This window comes from Onychostoma macrolepis, chromosome 23 (assembly GCF_012432095.1).
Source record: "Onychostoma macrolepis isolate SWU-2019 chromosome 23, ASM1243209v1, whole genome shotgun sequence".
NCBI classification, from domain to species: Eukaryota; Metazoa; Chordata; class Actinopteri; order Cypriniformes; family Cyprinidae; genus Onychostoma; species Onychostoma macrolepis.
This window is the reverse complement of record NC_081177.1, coordinates 28,716,387-28,730,107: the sequence shown is the minus strand read 5'-3', so window position 1 is coordinate 28,730,107 and position 13,721 is coordinate 28,716,387. Positions and strand designations below refer to the sequence as shown.

The 13,721-nt window shown below is 36.5% G+C and overlaps 1 protein-coding gene across 1 annotated transcript in view; it reads left to right on the top strand.

Annotated features, from left to right (window-relative positions):
* The window catches only part of slc9a8 (solute carrier family 9 member 8), a 46,001-nt gene that overhangs the window by 12,533 nt on the left and 19,747 nt on the right, over window positions 1-13,721 (top strand). The window contains exons 5-8 of the mRNA XM_058763321.1: window positions 6,570-6,653; window positions 7,156-7,257; window positions 7,440-7,474; window positions 7,567-7,710. Of these exons, the coding sequence (XP_058619304.1) occupies window positions 6,570-6,653; window positions 7,156-7,257; window positions 7,440-7,474; window positions 7,567-7,710 (365 nt within the window). The remainder of the gene's footprint in view (window positions 1-6,569; window positions 6,654-7,155; window positions 7,258-7,439; window positions 7,475-7,566; window positions 7,711-13,721) is intronic.

Sequence of the window (13,721 nt, the reverse complement as noted above, 5' to 3'; positions counted from 1 at the left end):
AGCTGAAGTACAAGCTTATGAGATGCATTATGTGAATGCTTGGCTAAAGAGATGTGTCTTTAATGTAGATTTAAACAGAGAGAGTGTGTCTGAATCATGAACGTTATCAGGAAGGCTCTTCCAGAGTTTGGGAGCCAAAAGCTCTGCCTCCTTTAGTGGACTTTGCTATCCTAGGTGCTACCGAGAGACCAGAGTCTTGTGACCACTAGTTAGGTACGCAGGACCTCGACTGTTAAGGGCCTTATAAGTAAGTAGTAATATTTTGTACCTAATGCGGAACTTGATAGGTAGCCAGTGTAAGGTATGGTCCTCTCGGCATCACTATAAACCACAGATGAAGCTCGTTTCTCTTTCTGAAGGTTTGGTTTTTGCTTTGTTTATACCTAATATTAACATCAGCCTTTGGTAATCCAATCACACCTTTAGTCCTGTTGTCCTGTGATGACTTGTGATGGAATAGCATTCATTTGTGGAGCAGTGCTGTTACAGTTGGGTCCAGATGGACATGGGCCCACCTTCTTCTAATTGTGGCCTGCTGAATGAAAAGTTGTTCATTTTTTAAATAGATGTAATTTATTAAACGCTGATATCATAAATGTCGTCACACTATAACTTTATATATTTAGTTTAAAAATGATGTTTTCATTGTCAACTGCAGGCAGTTTCTTAGTTTTCCCTCTTCCTAAAGGTGCACACAATACGCTTGATTGGTCAGTTTCTGTTAGTCCCAGTGTTATCTTTATGACGTAAGGATGAGATCGGCATGTTTGTAGAGTTGAATTTGAAAATAGTGGAACGAATATCAATCAATTGATTCTTTAAAAGTGTAAATTGCTACGTGTACTGCATTAAGCTAACTGAGACTTGTCACAGCACTTGCATATCATTGCTCTTTTGTTGATTTTGATTGCTTGTAAGTTGCTTTGGATAAAAGCGTCTGCTAAATGAAAATGTAAAAAATGACTAAATGTAAATTGGATATCCCAGTTGAAGCAAACTCTTAGCGATGAATCCAGACAAATGACACCAGATCGCCTGCGGGTGATGGGTTTATAGGTTATGAAACCTCTGAGACAGACGAGTTTGATATCTTATTAGCATAGGCACAGTGTTTTAGCAGGTAAACAGATATGCCTTTTGAAGAAAGAAACATAAATGTTGTGCTAGATACTGTTCTCCACAATAAACTGTGTTAAAACATGTCTGCGGTACTCGATTACTCCCCTTTAAACACAAACAGAGAGTCTTGATCATGTGCGTGTTTCAGTCTCAGACTAAGGTAACACTTTACAATAAACTTTCTTTAGTTAACGGTAGTTAGTGCTTTAAGTAACGTTAACAATGTACATTTGTTATGTTTATTAACCTTTGTTAACGTTTGTAATAAAAATATAGCTTCATTGTTAGCTTGTGTTAGCTCGGGTACTAATGTTAACAGACTTTTCATTTTAATGACGCCTTAGTAAATGTTGAAATGAACATTAAGATTAGTCAATATTGTGTAGAAATATTGTGCATTGTTAGGTCGTTATTTTAATATCGTTAACTAACGTTAAATGGAAGCTTATTGTAAAGTGTTAAACTATTGTAGGAGGACACGTAAAGGCAACTTTACATTTTTTTTCCTTTTTCAGTGTTCATAGTTTAAAAAATCAGTAATTTATACAATGTTACTGTTATTATACTTGACAAAAATAGGAAGAGCATTTAATTGTTTCTTTGTCAGAGTTGTTTATGGGTTGTTTTGAATCTTTGTGCTGCTTTTTCGCCCACCCTGTTTTATGAAGGTTACACTTGAACAAAACTCTAGTGATCAAAACTTTTCATTTTTTCTTTTAAGAAACTGATACTTCAGAGCACATTAAATTGATTCAAAGTTACAGTAATGACTCGTGTAAAACTTATGTTTTACAAATGCGATGGCGTATGAACATCTACGTCCATGTCTGTGATTTGAGTGATCGGTGATCATACAAGCACATGCATTCAAGTACAAAAGACTAGCATCAAACGTTCCCTACTAATAGCAACCTTAAGTACTCAAATGGTTAACAGCGATTAACTATATTTGTTAATGGGAGTGGTGAAGAGAGATACACCGAGGAGTGTCCAGTGAGTGATTACCGTTGTGGCCTTGCCTTGATCTAGACCTCAAACCTCAGGTCGACACATGGGGATGGTCCCTGTAATATGAATATTAACATGAAAATATTATTTGACATATAAATACTTGCAGTATATTATCAGTTATAATATGCATTTTAGCATAGTGTGTCTGTGTGTTTGTATGTATATATGTATATATTAATATTTTTAGTTTTTTCTTAAATTACTCAATAAAAATCAGTAAAAACAAAACCCAAAATACTAAAATATCTACTGAGAATCTTTCCATGGAAAATAACCAGAATTAACGGGTAAAAATCATAAATAAATAAATATGCAGACATAGTAATGGAATTTGATTTGATTTTAATGTCACCTGGGCATGCTTTAATGAGGATTGCACTTTTTTCACTGCACTTTGCACTTTGAGGATTGCACAGATTTCCCTAAGCATGTTGGAAATGTTTAGTTTTGCAAGCAGAGGAATTGATTCCATGTGCCATAGCTCTTTCTGTCCTGTGCTTCCCCCTTCCCTTCCTCTTCTCACATCTTCACTCTCTTTCTGTCTCCTGTTTCATTCTCTCAGCTTCATCATTTCTTTTTCTTTCTCTAGTTCCCGTTTCCTCTCATGCATGCCTTTACTTTCTTCCTCTCTCCACCTTTTCATTGCTCTCTGTGTTTCAGGCTTTAATTAACATTTTTTGTCTGGGATGTGAGGTGATGCCTGGCTCTGTGAGGACAGTGCTTCCTTTTGTTTCAGGAAGTCTAAAGGTCAAGAGGGCCCCTCAGTTTTTGCTGTGTTTGGGTAATCAGAGACCCTCTTGATGAAGGGCTCAACTGGAGTGTGGCTCTGCAGCTGTTTCCGTCATTTATCTGTTCTTTACAGGGCATAAATGTACAGATGCAACTCTCTTCTCTGGAAGGATTTTACCCTGCAAACTGTTCAAGCACAGCAGGCATTACAGCTATCGAAACAAACATGAGAAAAACATTAAAACTATCTGTTTTTGCCAGTCGACTAATTGGTGGTTGGACAATTACTGTAGCTGACGATCGTAAACCATCCCTAGGGCTGGGATTCAGCTTTGCATCAAGAGAATAAAGTCTATTTTAAAATACATATGTATTTTTAAATTACTGTTTTCACAGTATTTTTGATAAAATGGTGAGCATGAGACACTTAATTAAAAAAAAACATTTTGAAAAATGTTAACAACCCCATACTTATTTCACAACGCCAAGATATTTGTCCAGTGGTGTTGGTGAATTTTAATTGAATATATTTGTATGAATTCTGGAGTTTATAAATTATAAATATAAATATAAATAAAAAAAAAAATCAATATATTAAAACTAAACTCCAGAATTCATAAATATCTGACAGTCTTGATAATGAGCAAGACTGTTGTGAAACTGTCTGTTTGTTGGTTATGTTGGTTTAGCTCATTGCTCAATGAGCTAAACATAAACTCTTTTGACATTTTAAAACTTTCGACTAAAATATTGACAGCACTGCGTTAAGGACAGCTGTCTTTATAGATGTAGTGTGTGGTCATGTTATTTTGGTACATTTGATTTAAAATGATACTAATCATCTCTGACTCATTTCAAAGTTAGTACTGTTCTTGTTTTACAAAATGAAGATGGGGAACTTTTGGGGAGATGTTTACAGGAATCAGTGACAGTTTTAGCCAAGCTAAAAAAAAGAGTTTGTAATAAACTTGATTGATTGATCGATCGATTGATTGATTGAGGCTAACCTCGGAATGGCATGCGGGTTCTTGCCAGCAGCTTGTCCTCCTGAGGCTACGACATGCTGTTGTCTTGTCACTGCTACAGATGGACTCAGCGCACCTTTACCCCTCGGCCCATACACTCACGGCTTCGCACCCGATGCACATGCAATCACGTGTCTTGACAAAACTTTGAACATGTGATGTACATGTTTAGTGCTGAAGGGATCGACTGAAATCAGCCTTCAGCAAGCCCTAGTCGTCTGCTGTCTAGTGTCTACATAGGCCGCGACCTCCTAAGGCTTCGTACTAACTGAAATGAAACCTGTTAAGTGGCTGATTTAAAGTGCTTTCCATGTGCAGCCTAATCTTTTTCTCAAATGTACAACTTTAATACCGCTCACATGACAGATTCCACAGAAGACTCTGAACAAGAGCAAGGATTTTTAGTGTCTTTTTCCCTTCTGTAAAGGAAAATGATTTACTCACCCTCATACCATTCCAAACCCTTTTTCAAAACACAAATGAATATATTTTTGAATATAAATGAAAGTGATTTCTGTCTCCTCATTAAAAGTCCATTATACCAAAACTTTTAAAAACATTCATAAAGACATCAAATTAAACCATATGAATCTAAATGCCTGTTGTTCAATGTTTATGTGTTAATACAAATCCAAATGAAATCTGTTTATCATGTAAATTAATGGTGTCTCTTCAGACCACACTTAATGAAGCATCGAGGTTTTGGTGGAATGGACTATCAACAGTGGTACAGAAATGTCTCAGGTTTCATTACAGATATCTTGTTTTTTTGTTTTGTATTGTTTCAAAGATGAACAAGGTCTTATAGGATGGAAACCACAATTGATGTCAGAATTTTCATTTCTGGTTGAACTGTCCTTTTAAAACATGAAATCTATATTCATTGGTTTTTCCATTAACGTGCATGAACATGTTGAAAGCTGTTTTGTTTTGCTCGAGGCATGAATAGACCTTTCATCAACAACTTTCCGTTTAGCTCTTGGTGTTAATAACATTTCCCAAGTGTTTTGTTTCACATTTTATTAAAAGTCGTTTAAAAGATGTTCAACTAAAAACTTGATACTCAAGTAAGCATAAAAACATGGCATGTAAATGTTGGGTTCCACCCAGTTAAAAATCAACGATGTCAGTATTGCTCAGTATTTACAAATGGGAGAGCCTGTTGCAATGCATCCTGGGATTGGCCTGGGCTCCAGGAATGGTTTGAACCCCTCTGATTTACCTGCTGAGGCAGGCCTTGCGACAGCTCTGAGAATGCAATGTGCGTTTCCTTTGTGTTACAAAAAGTGTTCTGACACATTTTTTGTTTTTTTTAATCGAGCTTGCATAGCTAAAAGTGTTTGCATTCGCATACTTGCGTAGACATTGATTAATGCAGATTTGAGCTATTATACAAGGCAACATCATTTTGCTGCTTTCTGATTGTAACAACTTTGGCGTCAGAAGCTTTCCTATCATGCTTTAAAATGTTATTGCGTTCTCAACGAAGATTTTGAGATACAATCATAAGAAATGCTGCATTATCACTGATTGTTGCAACATGCTGGAACGATTGGTTAGCAGCCACCAACCACCAGCTTTACTTCTCATGCAGAGCCTTGGGTTCATGTGTTTTAACACCTACACACATCCAAATTTGTCTAATATTTCTGTGCTGTTGTTAAGACCGTTCCTGTGAATTGTTTGAAACTTTCATGAACCAAAAATGTAGCTTTTTTTCCCCTCATTGATCGCCAAAAGTGATGGATCATTGTGGAACTGAAAGAGAATGTGGTAGAGCAAGGCCTCCCTGCACAGGAACTTGAAGAATGAGAGCATGCAAATGATTAAATGTGGTGCACTGGTGGTTGAATGCGTGAAGTGTGTCTTTGTGGAGTTCTGCACACATGCCAGTATTATCACAGAAACACAGTTCTGCTTTGTGTATTTACATGCGCACACACATATACATATATACATGGTAACACTTTAGTATAGGGACCGATTCTCATTATTAACTAGTTGTTTATTAGCATGCTAACATATGTGACCCTGGACCACAAAACCAGTCTTAAGTGTTAATTTTCCTAAATTGAGAATAAATGAGCTTTCCGTTGATGTATAGTTTGTTAGGAAATGACAACATTTGGCCGAGATACAACTATTTGAAAATCTGGAATCTGAGGGTGCAAAAAAATCAGAATAGTGAGAAAATTGCCTTTAAAGTTATCCAAATGAAGTTTTTAGCAATAACTAATCAAAAATTAAGTTTTGATATATTCACGAAAATATCTTCATGGAACATGATCTTTACTTAATATCCTAATGATTTTTGACATAAAAGACCCATACAATGTATTGTTGGCTATTGCTACAAATATACCCCAGCGATTTAAGACTGGTTTTGTGCTCCAGGGTCACAGATTATCTGTTTATTAGTACTTATAAAGCACATATTCTACATGACCATATTCTACATCCCTAATCCTATACCTAAACTTAACAACTACCTTACTAACTATTAATAAGCAGCAACATTCATGGTTAATAATTTATTTAATAACGAGAATTGGACCTTAAAAATAAAGTGTCATAACATGAACATAATATGAACATCATCCAAAATGAAACACAAAATGTGAGTCTGCTTGTTCAAGTACACATGGTCATTTTCTTTCTTTCTTTCTTTCTTTTTTTCTTTCACAGGAAGAAGAGATGTTTCGTCCCAATATGTTTTTCCTATTACTTCTACCGCCAATCATTTTTGAGTCTGGATACTCATTACATAAGGTAAACAATACTATAGTATTAATCATTTTCAGAAGGAAGAACAAATCTGATTTGAAAGAGAGAATAGCAATAACGCATGTCTTTCTATTGCGTTCTCCTCACTGGCAGCACATGAGAACAAACGTACAGCTTGTTCACAACAGATCACTGTTATGAACCGGTTCTTTCAGTTAATCGCTCAAAAAAGATCCCAACTCTCTAGTTACTGTCCAACAAAATGTCCTTTACTTAGTAAACTGAATTGGTGAGAGTAGTTACTGAATCTCAAATACTAAACTGCAAGTTGTCATTTCGTTTAGAAACGAAGCCTGTTTAATGCACTTTGCAAAACGTTTGCCAATATATAATGATATACCAGTAATAGCCTCTAGCTACAGTATTATTATAGCATTATTAATAGTTTTGTGGTAATATTGGTTGCCCTCAAGCCATCAACTGTTAATATACATGTAACTGTGATACTCATATAAACAGATTGATCAATCAGTTGTTTATTCCGCAGGGTAATTTCTTCCAAAACATAGGCTCGATCACATTATTCGCCGTTTTTGGAACAGCAATCTCAGCCTTCATCGTGGGAGGAGGAATATATTTCCTGGGACAGGTATCCTCTTTCTGCTTTGTTAGGCATTGGCTGCTTTTCCCATGTCTTTCCATGTAAACAGACGTATAAATGAGTTCATTAAGTGGTTTATCTAGTTCGACTAGTTGGCACACCTTAACAGCTCCTTCGATAGGATTTCTCAACGGTTATTACTGTTATGTTTCCATGTTTCTGTTCAATAGGCTGATGTTATTTACAAGATGACAATGACTGACAGGTGAGGATTTGGCTTGGGCAATTTCTGAAACTATTGAGCAAGGATTTGACATGTACATTCATGTCTTGGTTTTTTTCCCTTTTTTCCTCCAGTTTTGCCTTTGGGTCTCTGATCTCCGCTGTGGATCCAGTCGCCACTATCGCCATATTTAACGCTCTGAACGTGGATCCTGTGCTCAATATGCTGGTGTTTGGAGAGAGCATCCTAAATGACGCAGTGTCCATCGTATTAACAAAGTACGCCAAACTCTCTTTCTGTCTTCCATAAAATCTTTTCGACGATGTTACAACCCCTGGTGCTGAAACCTGTGTGTAGTTCCATCCCCATTCTACATTTTTATGTATAGCAAAAGCAGTAAGTAAATGCAGACTTGTTCCAGAGAGGTTCACAGACAATCTGGCTGAGCTTTGACTAGCAACATTTGGGAGAAACTGTTGTGTGACGAGTTGGTTGCAGTCTCTGATATCTCACATGTAAACTGATCACGCATTGTATCTCAGCAGGCTTCCATGTAAGTGTGTCAGGCACTTTTTCCTTTTCTAGTTTGTGGCCAAGCAGCCGTTGGCCTTGTGGCCTGCAGACATCCTCATTATGTCGGTTTCAGCCTTCTGCTCATTTTCTGCTTCCACGTCCCATGATTTATGACCACATGAAAGTGTTCTTTACATTTGTGTGATAAATGCGTTAGCATTCAGGCTCTCCAATCTCAAAACCACTCTCCTGGGTGAACATGAACCATCCTGGTAGCATGTGAGAGACTTTTCTTTCACAAACAGAAATACCCATATTAAATGTGGAAAATAAAATAAAATAAATAAAAATAATTTAAAAAACATATAAAAAAATATATATATATATATATACAGGTGCTGGTCATATAATTAGAATATCATCAAAAAGTTGATTTATTTCACTAATTCCATTCAAAAAGTGAAACTTGTATATTATATTCATTCATTACACACAGACTGATATATTTCAAATGTTTATTTCTTTTAATTTTGATGATTAGAGCTTACAGCTCATGAAAGTCAAAAATCAGTGTCTCAAAATATTAGAATATTTACATTTGAGTTTGAATAAATGACCATCCCTACAGTATAAATTCTGGGTATCTCTTGTTCTTTGAAACCACAATAATGGGGAAGACTGCTGACTTGGCAATGATCCAGAAGACGAACATTGACACCCTCCACAAAGAGGGTAAGTCACAGAAGGTCATTACTGAAAGGTGTGGCTGTTTACAGAGTGCTGTATCAAAGCATATTAAATGCAAAGTTGACTGGAAGGAAGAATTTGGGTAGGAAAAGGCGCACAAGCAACAGGGATGACCGCAAGCTTGAGAATACAGTCAAGCAAAGCTGATTCAAACACTTGTGAGAGCTTCACAAGGAGAGAACTGAAGCTGGAGTCAGTGCATCAAGAGTCACCACGCTCAGACGTCTTCAGGAAAAGGGCTACCAAGCCACTTCTGAACCAGAGACAATGTCAGAAGCATCTTAACTGGGCTGTGGTGAAAAGAACTGGACTGTTGCTCAGTGGTCCAAAGTCCTCTTTTCAGATGAAAGTAAATTTTACATTTCATTTGGAAATCAAGGTCCCAGAGTCTGAAGGAAGAGTGGAGAGGCACAGAATCCATGTTGCTTGAAGTCCAGTGTGAAGTTTCCACAGTCTGTGATGATTTGGGCTGCCATGTCATCTGCTGGTGTTGGTCCACTGTGTTTTCTGATGTCCAGTCAACGCAGCCATCTACCAGGAAATTTTAGAGCACTTCATGCTTCCTTCTGTTGACAAGCTTTATGGAGATGCTGATTTCATTTTCCAGCAGGACTTGGCACCTGCCCACACTGCCAAAGGTACCAAAAGCTGGTTCAATGACCATAGTGTTACTGTGCTTGATTGGCCAGCAAACTCGCCTGACCTGAACTGTTCAGCTCATCTGCATTGTTGGGTCTGGTGTCTCTCATCTTCCTCTTGACAATACCCCACAGATTCTCTAAGTATTGAGTGCTGTACATGCTCATACTTTTCATTTTCATACTTTTCAGTTGGCCAATATTTCTAAAAATCCTTTCTTTGTATTGGTCTTAAGTAATATTCTAATATTTTGAGATACTGATTTTTGACTTTCATGAGCTGTAAGCTCTAATCATCAAAATTAAAAGAAATAAACATTTGAAATATATCAGTCTATGTGTAATGAATGAATATAATATACAAGTTTCACTTTTTGAATGGAATTAGTGAAATAAATCAACTTTTTGATGATATTCTAATTATATGACCAGCACCTGTGTATGTGTATATATATATATATATATATATATATATATATATATATAATATAATTTTTTTCTTTTTTCTTACAAATTCTCTGAGGAGGCCTAAAACTTTTTTTTACTGGCACACTAAAGCAAAGAAATGTTTTTGTAAAACATCTTTGTGCCTTTGACTTTTGCACAGTTCTGGATAGACAGATTTTCACAATTACTGAGGAACTGTTTGGTCTTCAAGGTGCCATGTATAATTAGAACACATTCAGTTCTTGAGAAGCACGTCATTGTGTGGTGTAGTTTAAAAGTACTTCACTGGAAGAGCCAAACCATTCATTATAAGGAGATGTCCACACACTCTTAGCCATGTAGTTGATATAAATGTATGGGCGTTTCTTTAGTCCACTTCATTATTTTCAGCAGCACCAGCAAGAACTCGCTTCACATACTAAAAATATTAATTTAAGGTGGCATCATGATGTATTTTTTGAAATTCTGTATATTCCACACTTTCTTTTATTTAACTTTTTGTATTTCTGATTTTGAGGTGAAATCTAACAGTCTTTATCATAACAGGAGTCATTTACATATGGAAAGGATACATTTAAAGTAGGAAAACAGGCTGTTTACATCTAAGCATCTGAGAGGGTGGAAAAACGAACATTGTCAATTTAGAGAAAAACGGATGATAAAAACCAAATACATGATGCTTAACTGACCTGTTTGCTTAGTCATTTGGCACTCTATCGTGGAGGTCTTGTCTATTGAATTATTTACAAGCCCTGTTCTTAAATTAGCTGTTAGATCCACTTACATGACACATTGTAAGAAATTACACAAAGCGACTAATGGGTGGAATTGAACGCCTTCAGTTGTCAAAACTCTTTTCTTGTGTTCGGTCACGTCAAGCTCATTATTGGAGCGCCAGAAAATATGGTTCCTTTTATAATAATAATGTGCAGTAGCTGAACATATGAGACATGTGTCAGCACCTTGAAAGCTCTTGAATGATGGGAGATTACGACTGTGGATTTGGATCAGGGTGGCCGGGCCAATCCTGAATTTGCTGAGCACGACTAAATCAGATCCATATATAACATGAGCGTTTCTATCTCTATAACCGGCTCATACGTATGTGTACATTTATACAGTCTCACATCTTCCATTAAACAATGTTTGAATGACTTTTATTTTTGTGCATGTGTAGGTTTACATACATGATTAATATCAGTCCACTAGGCAGTACACGCTGTCATGCTGGTGTTGTTTTAGCAACAGGATTGTATCCAGCTGTCTGTGTACGTTTGTGTAGAAACTGCTGATTCTAATGGAATATCATTAACCGCTGACATTGGCCTTACGTACTGTGGCGTGTTTATAACATTGTTAGATGCTGTCGATGGGACGTTTGACCTCGGGTGTTCTCGGTATGAATGAGAAAGAACATGACAGCTTCATGTATCCGGATGATGTCATGTTACAAACAAGCTGAACAGGAAGGGTGAGATATATGAGACGTGGTCTGCTGAAGCACATACTGACGCTCCTGTATCTGTAGTTGCTCAGTGTGACTTCGCAGTGGCTGCATTATGTGTTTCCACCTTTTCCGGTCTCCGTGGGTCTCTTTCTGTTTATTTCCTCTCCTCTCATTTTATACAGTTTAATCTATTTTGTTTCATCCCTTTTTTTTTCTCTCACGTCTTGTCTCGTATCTCGTCTCATTCTCTGGCTCATCATATCTCTTTTCATCTCGTCTCGTCTCGTCTCTGGTTTCATTTGGTCTCATCACGTCTTGTGTCTCCTTGTCTCTTCTAATCAAGTCTCCTATTTTCTTTTGTCCCATCTTGTCTTTTATCTTGTCTCTCTTCTCTTTTCAAATAATCTGATTTCTCTTGTCTCATGTCTTGTTTGTCTCTTCTTGACATTTCTTATTCTCTTTGCTTCTTATCTTGTCGTTTGAACATTTCATTTCAGCGAGCTTCGTTATATTTCTCATGTCTTCTCATTTTATTTTATCATCTTGTCTTGTGTGTCTTCTCTTCTCTTCTCTTCTCTTCTCTTCTCTTCTCTTCTCTTCTCTTCTCTTCTCTTCTCTTCTTCTCTTCTCTTCTCTTCTCTTCTCTTCTCTTCTCTCTCTTCTCTTCTCTTCTTCTCTTCTCTTCTCTTCTCTTCTCTTCTCTTCTCTTCTCTTCTCTTCTCTTCTCTTCTCTTCTCTTCTCTTCTCTTCTCTTCTCTTCTCTTCTCTTCTCTTCTCTTCTCTTCTCATGTGGGACGTGCAGAGAGTTCCTCAGGGGCAGGGGCTCAAATGTAAAATAGGGACAATGTAAAAAAATATATATATATATAGGTCAAAAGTTTGGATACATTACTATTTTATATTTTTGCAAGAAGTCACTTATGGTCATCAAGCCTGCATTTATTTGATCAAATTTTTAATATACTTTAAAGGGGTGGTTTACTGCTTTTTTTCTTTGCTTGATTGTGTTTATGGGGTGCAATATAACATGTCTTCGTGTTTCGTTTGTTAAAAAACGCCTTATTTTTCATATATTTCACCTTTATTGTAAGCTTCTTCCTCCTCTGTCATTTGAACGATCGGTTGACTTCCTGATTCTCTGAAACCACTCCCTCAGAAACAGGCGATGGGCTCAGATTGGTTAGTTGGGCCGGTGTGTTGTGATTGGCTAAACTGCGTACTGCACATTGTCCGGAAACTTCACACCCATCACCTTCACGGGCGACAGCTGCATGTTCCGGTCAAATGTAAATAATGGTGTCAATATTGCCGTCTCAGTTTGAGCCAGAATCAGACCCAGAAAGCGGTAATGAAGAGAGTCAAGCAGAACTTGTTTACATCCTTGATAAAACTAAAACATTACGTCTGAAATTATACATGCAAATACATTTAAAATTATGAAATCTTACTTACAGGTTGTGGCCCAACAACTGCTGCCTCTGGTTTTAAAGTTGTAACTGCTCCGTGTTTTAGTAATAGTTTCTGTGTGAATCCGGCATTGAACTCGTGTAGATTCTGGAAGCTGTCTTCTGTAAAATGCGCAGCACAGAGAGCTAAATTAGGATTGTAATTGTCAGGAACATAATCAAACATAAATTTTAACCATTGTTGACGAACTACAGCGTCCGTAGGAAGCCCGAACACAGAAGACCTGACAGCTGGGTGAAAATAACACCGTTTCGACGGCATGGCTACAACTCTCCACTATAACTCTTCCTCTTCGACAAAGCCTCAGAACATGGCCTTGCCCCCTCTTCGGCATGTTCCGGAGGGAGGGGTTGATGCAAATTTATGGGTTTTTTACGTATGCAACCCGGGAAGTATCTCGTTGTAGTCCCATATGAGTCGTTTTGTAGGCATTAAACTTCCTGATTTTTAAAGACCATATCTCCGCTTACGTTGAACTTTCAGCGCAGCAACTTTGCAGATACTGTTCATGCACCAACAGCAACATTACACACTATTTAAAATGAAAAAAGTGAAATCGCAGTAAACCACCCCTTTAAAATACATTTTATGCAATTCTGATTTATTATCAATGTTGGAAACCTGTGATACTTCTTTTCAGGATTGTTTGATTTAATAAAAGTATATATATATATATATATATATATATATATATATATATATATATATATATATATATATATATATATATATATATATATATATATATATATATATATAAAAGCACAGCATTTATTTAAAATATAACTTTTGTAACAATATTGTTATGTTGAAAAGCTTGGTCAGTATTTTTTAATTTTTTTTAAAAATAAATTAGTTTTCATTCAGCACTGCTGAATTGATAGAAACAGTGATATTGTAAAGATTGATATTGTTAGAAAACATCTCTATTTTGAATAAATACTGTTCTTTTATTTTTATTCATCAATTAACCCCAAAAAGTGTCACGGGTTCCAAAAAATTATTAATTAATTAATAAAAATAAGCAGCA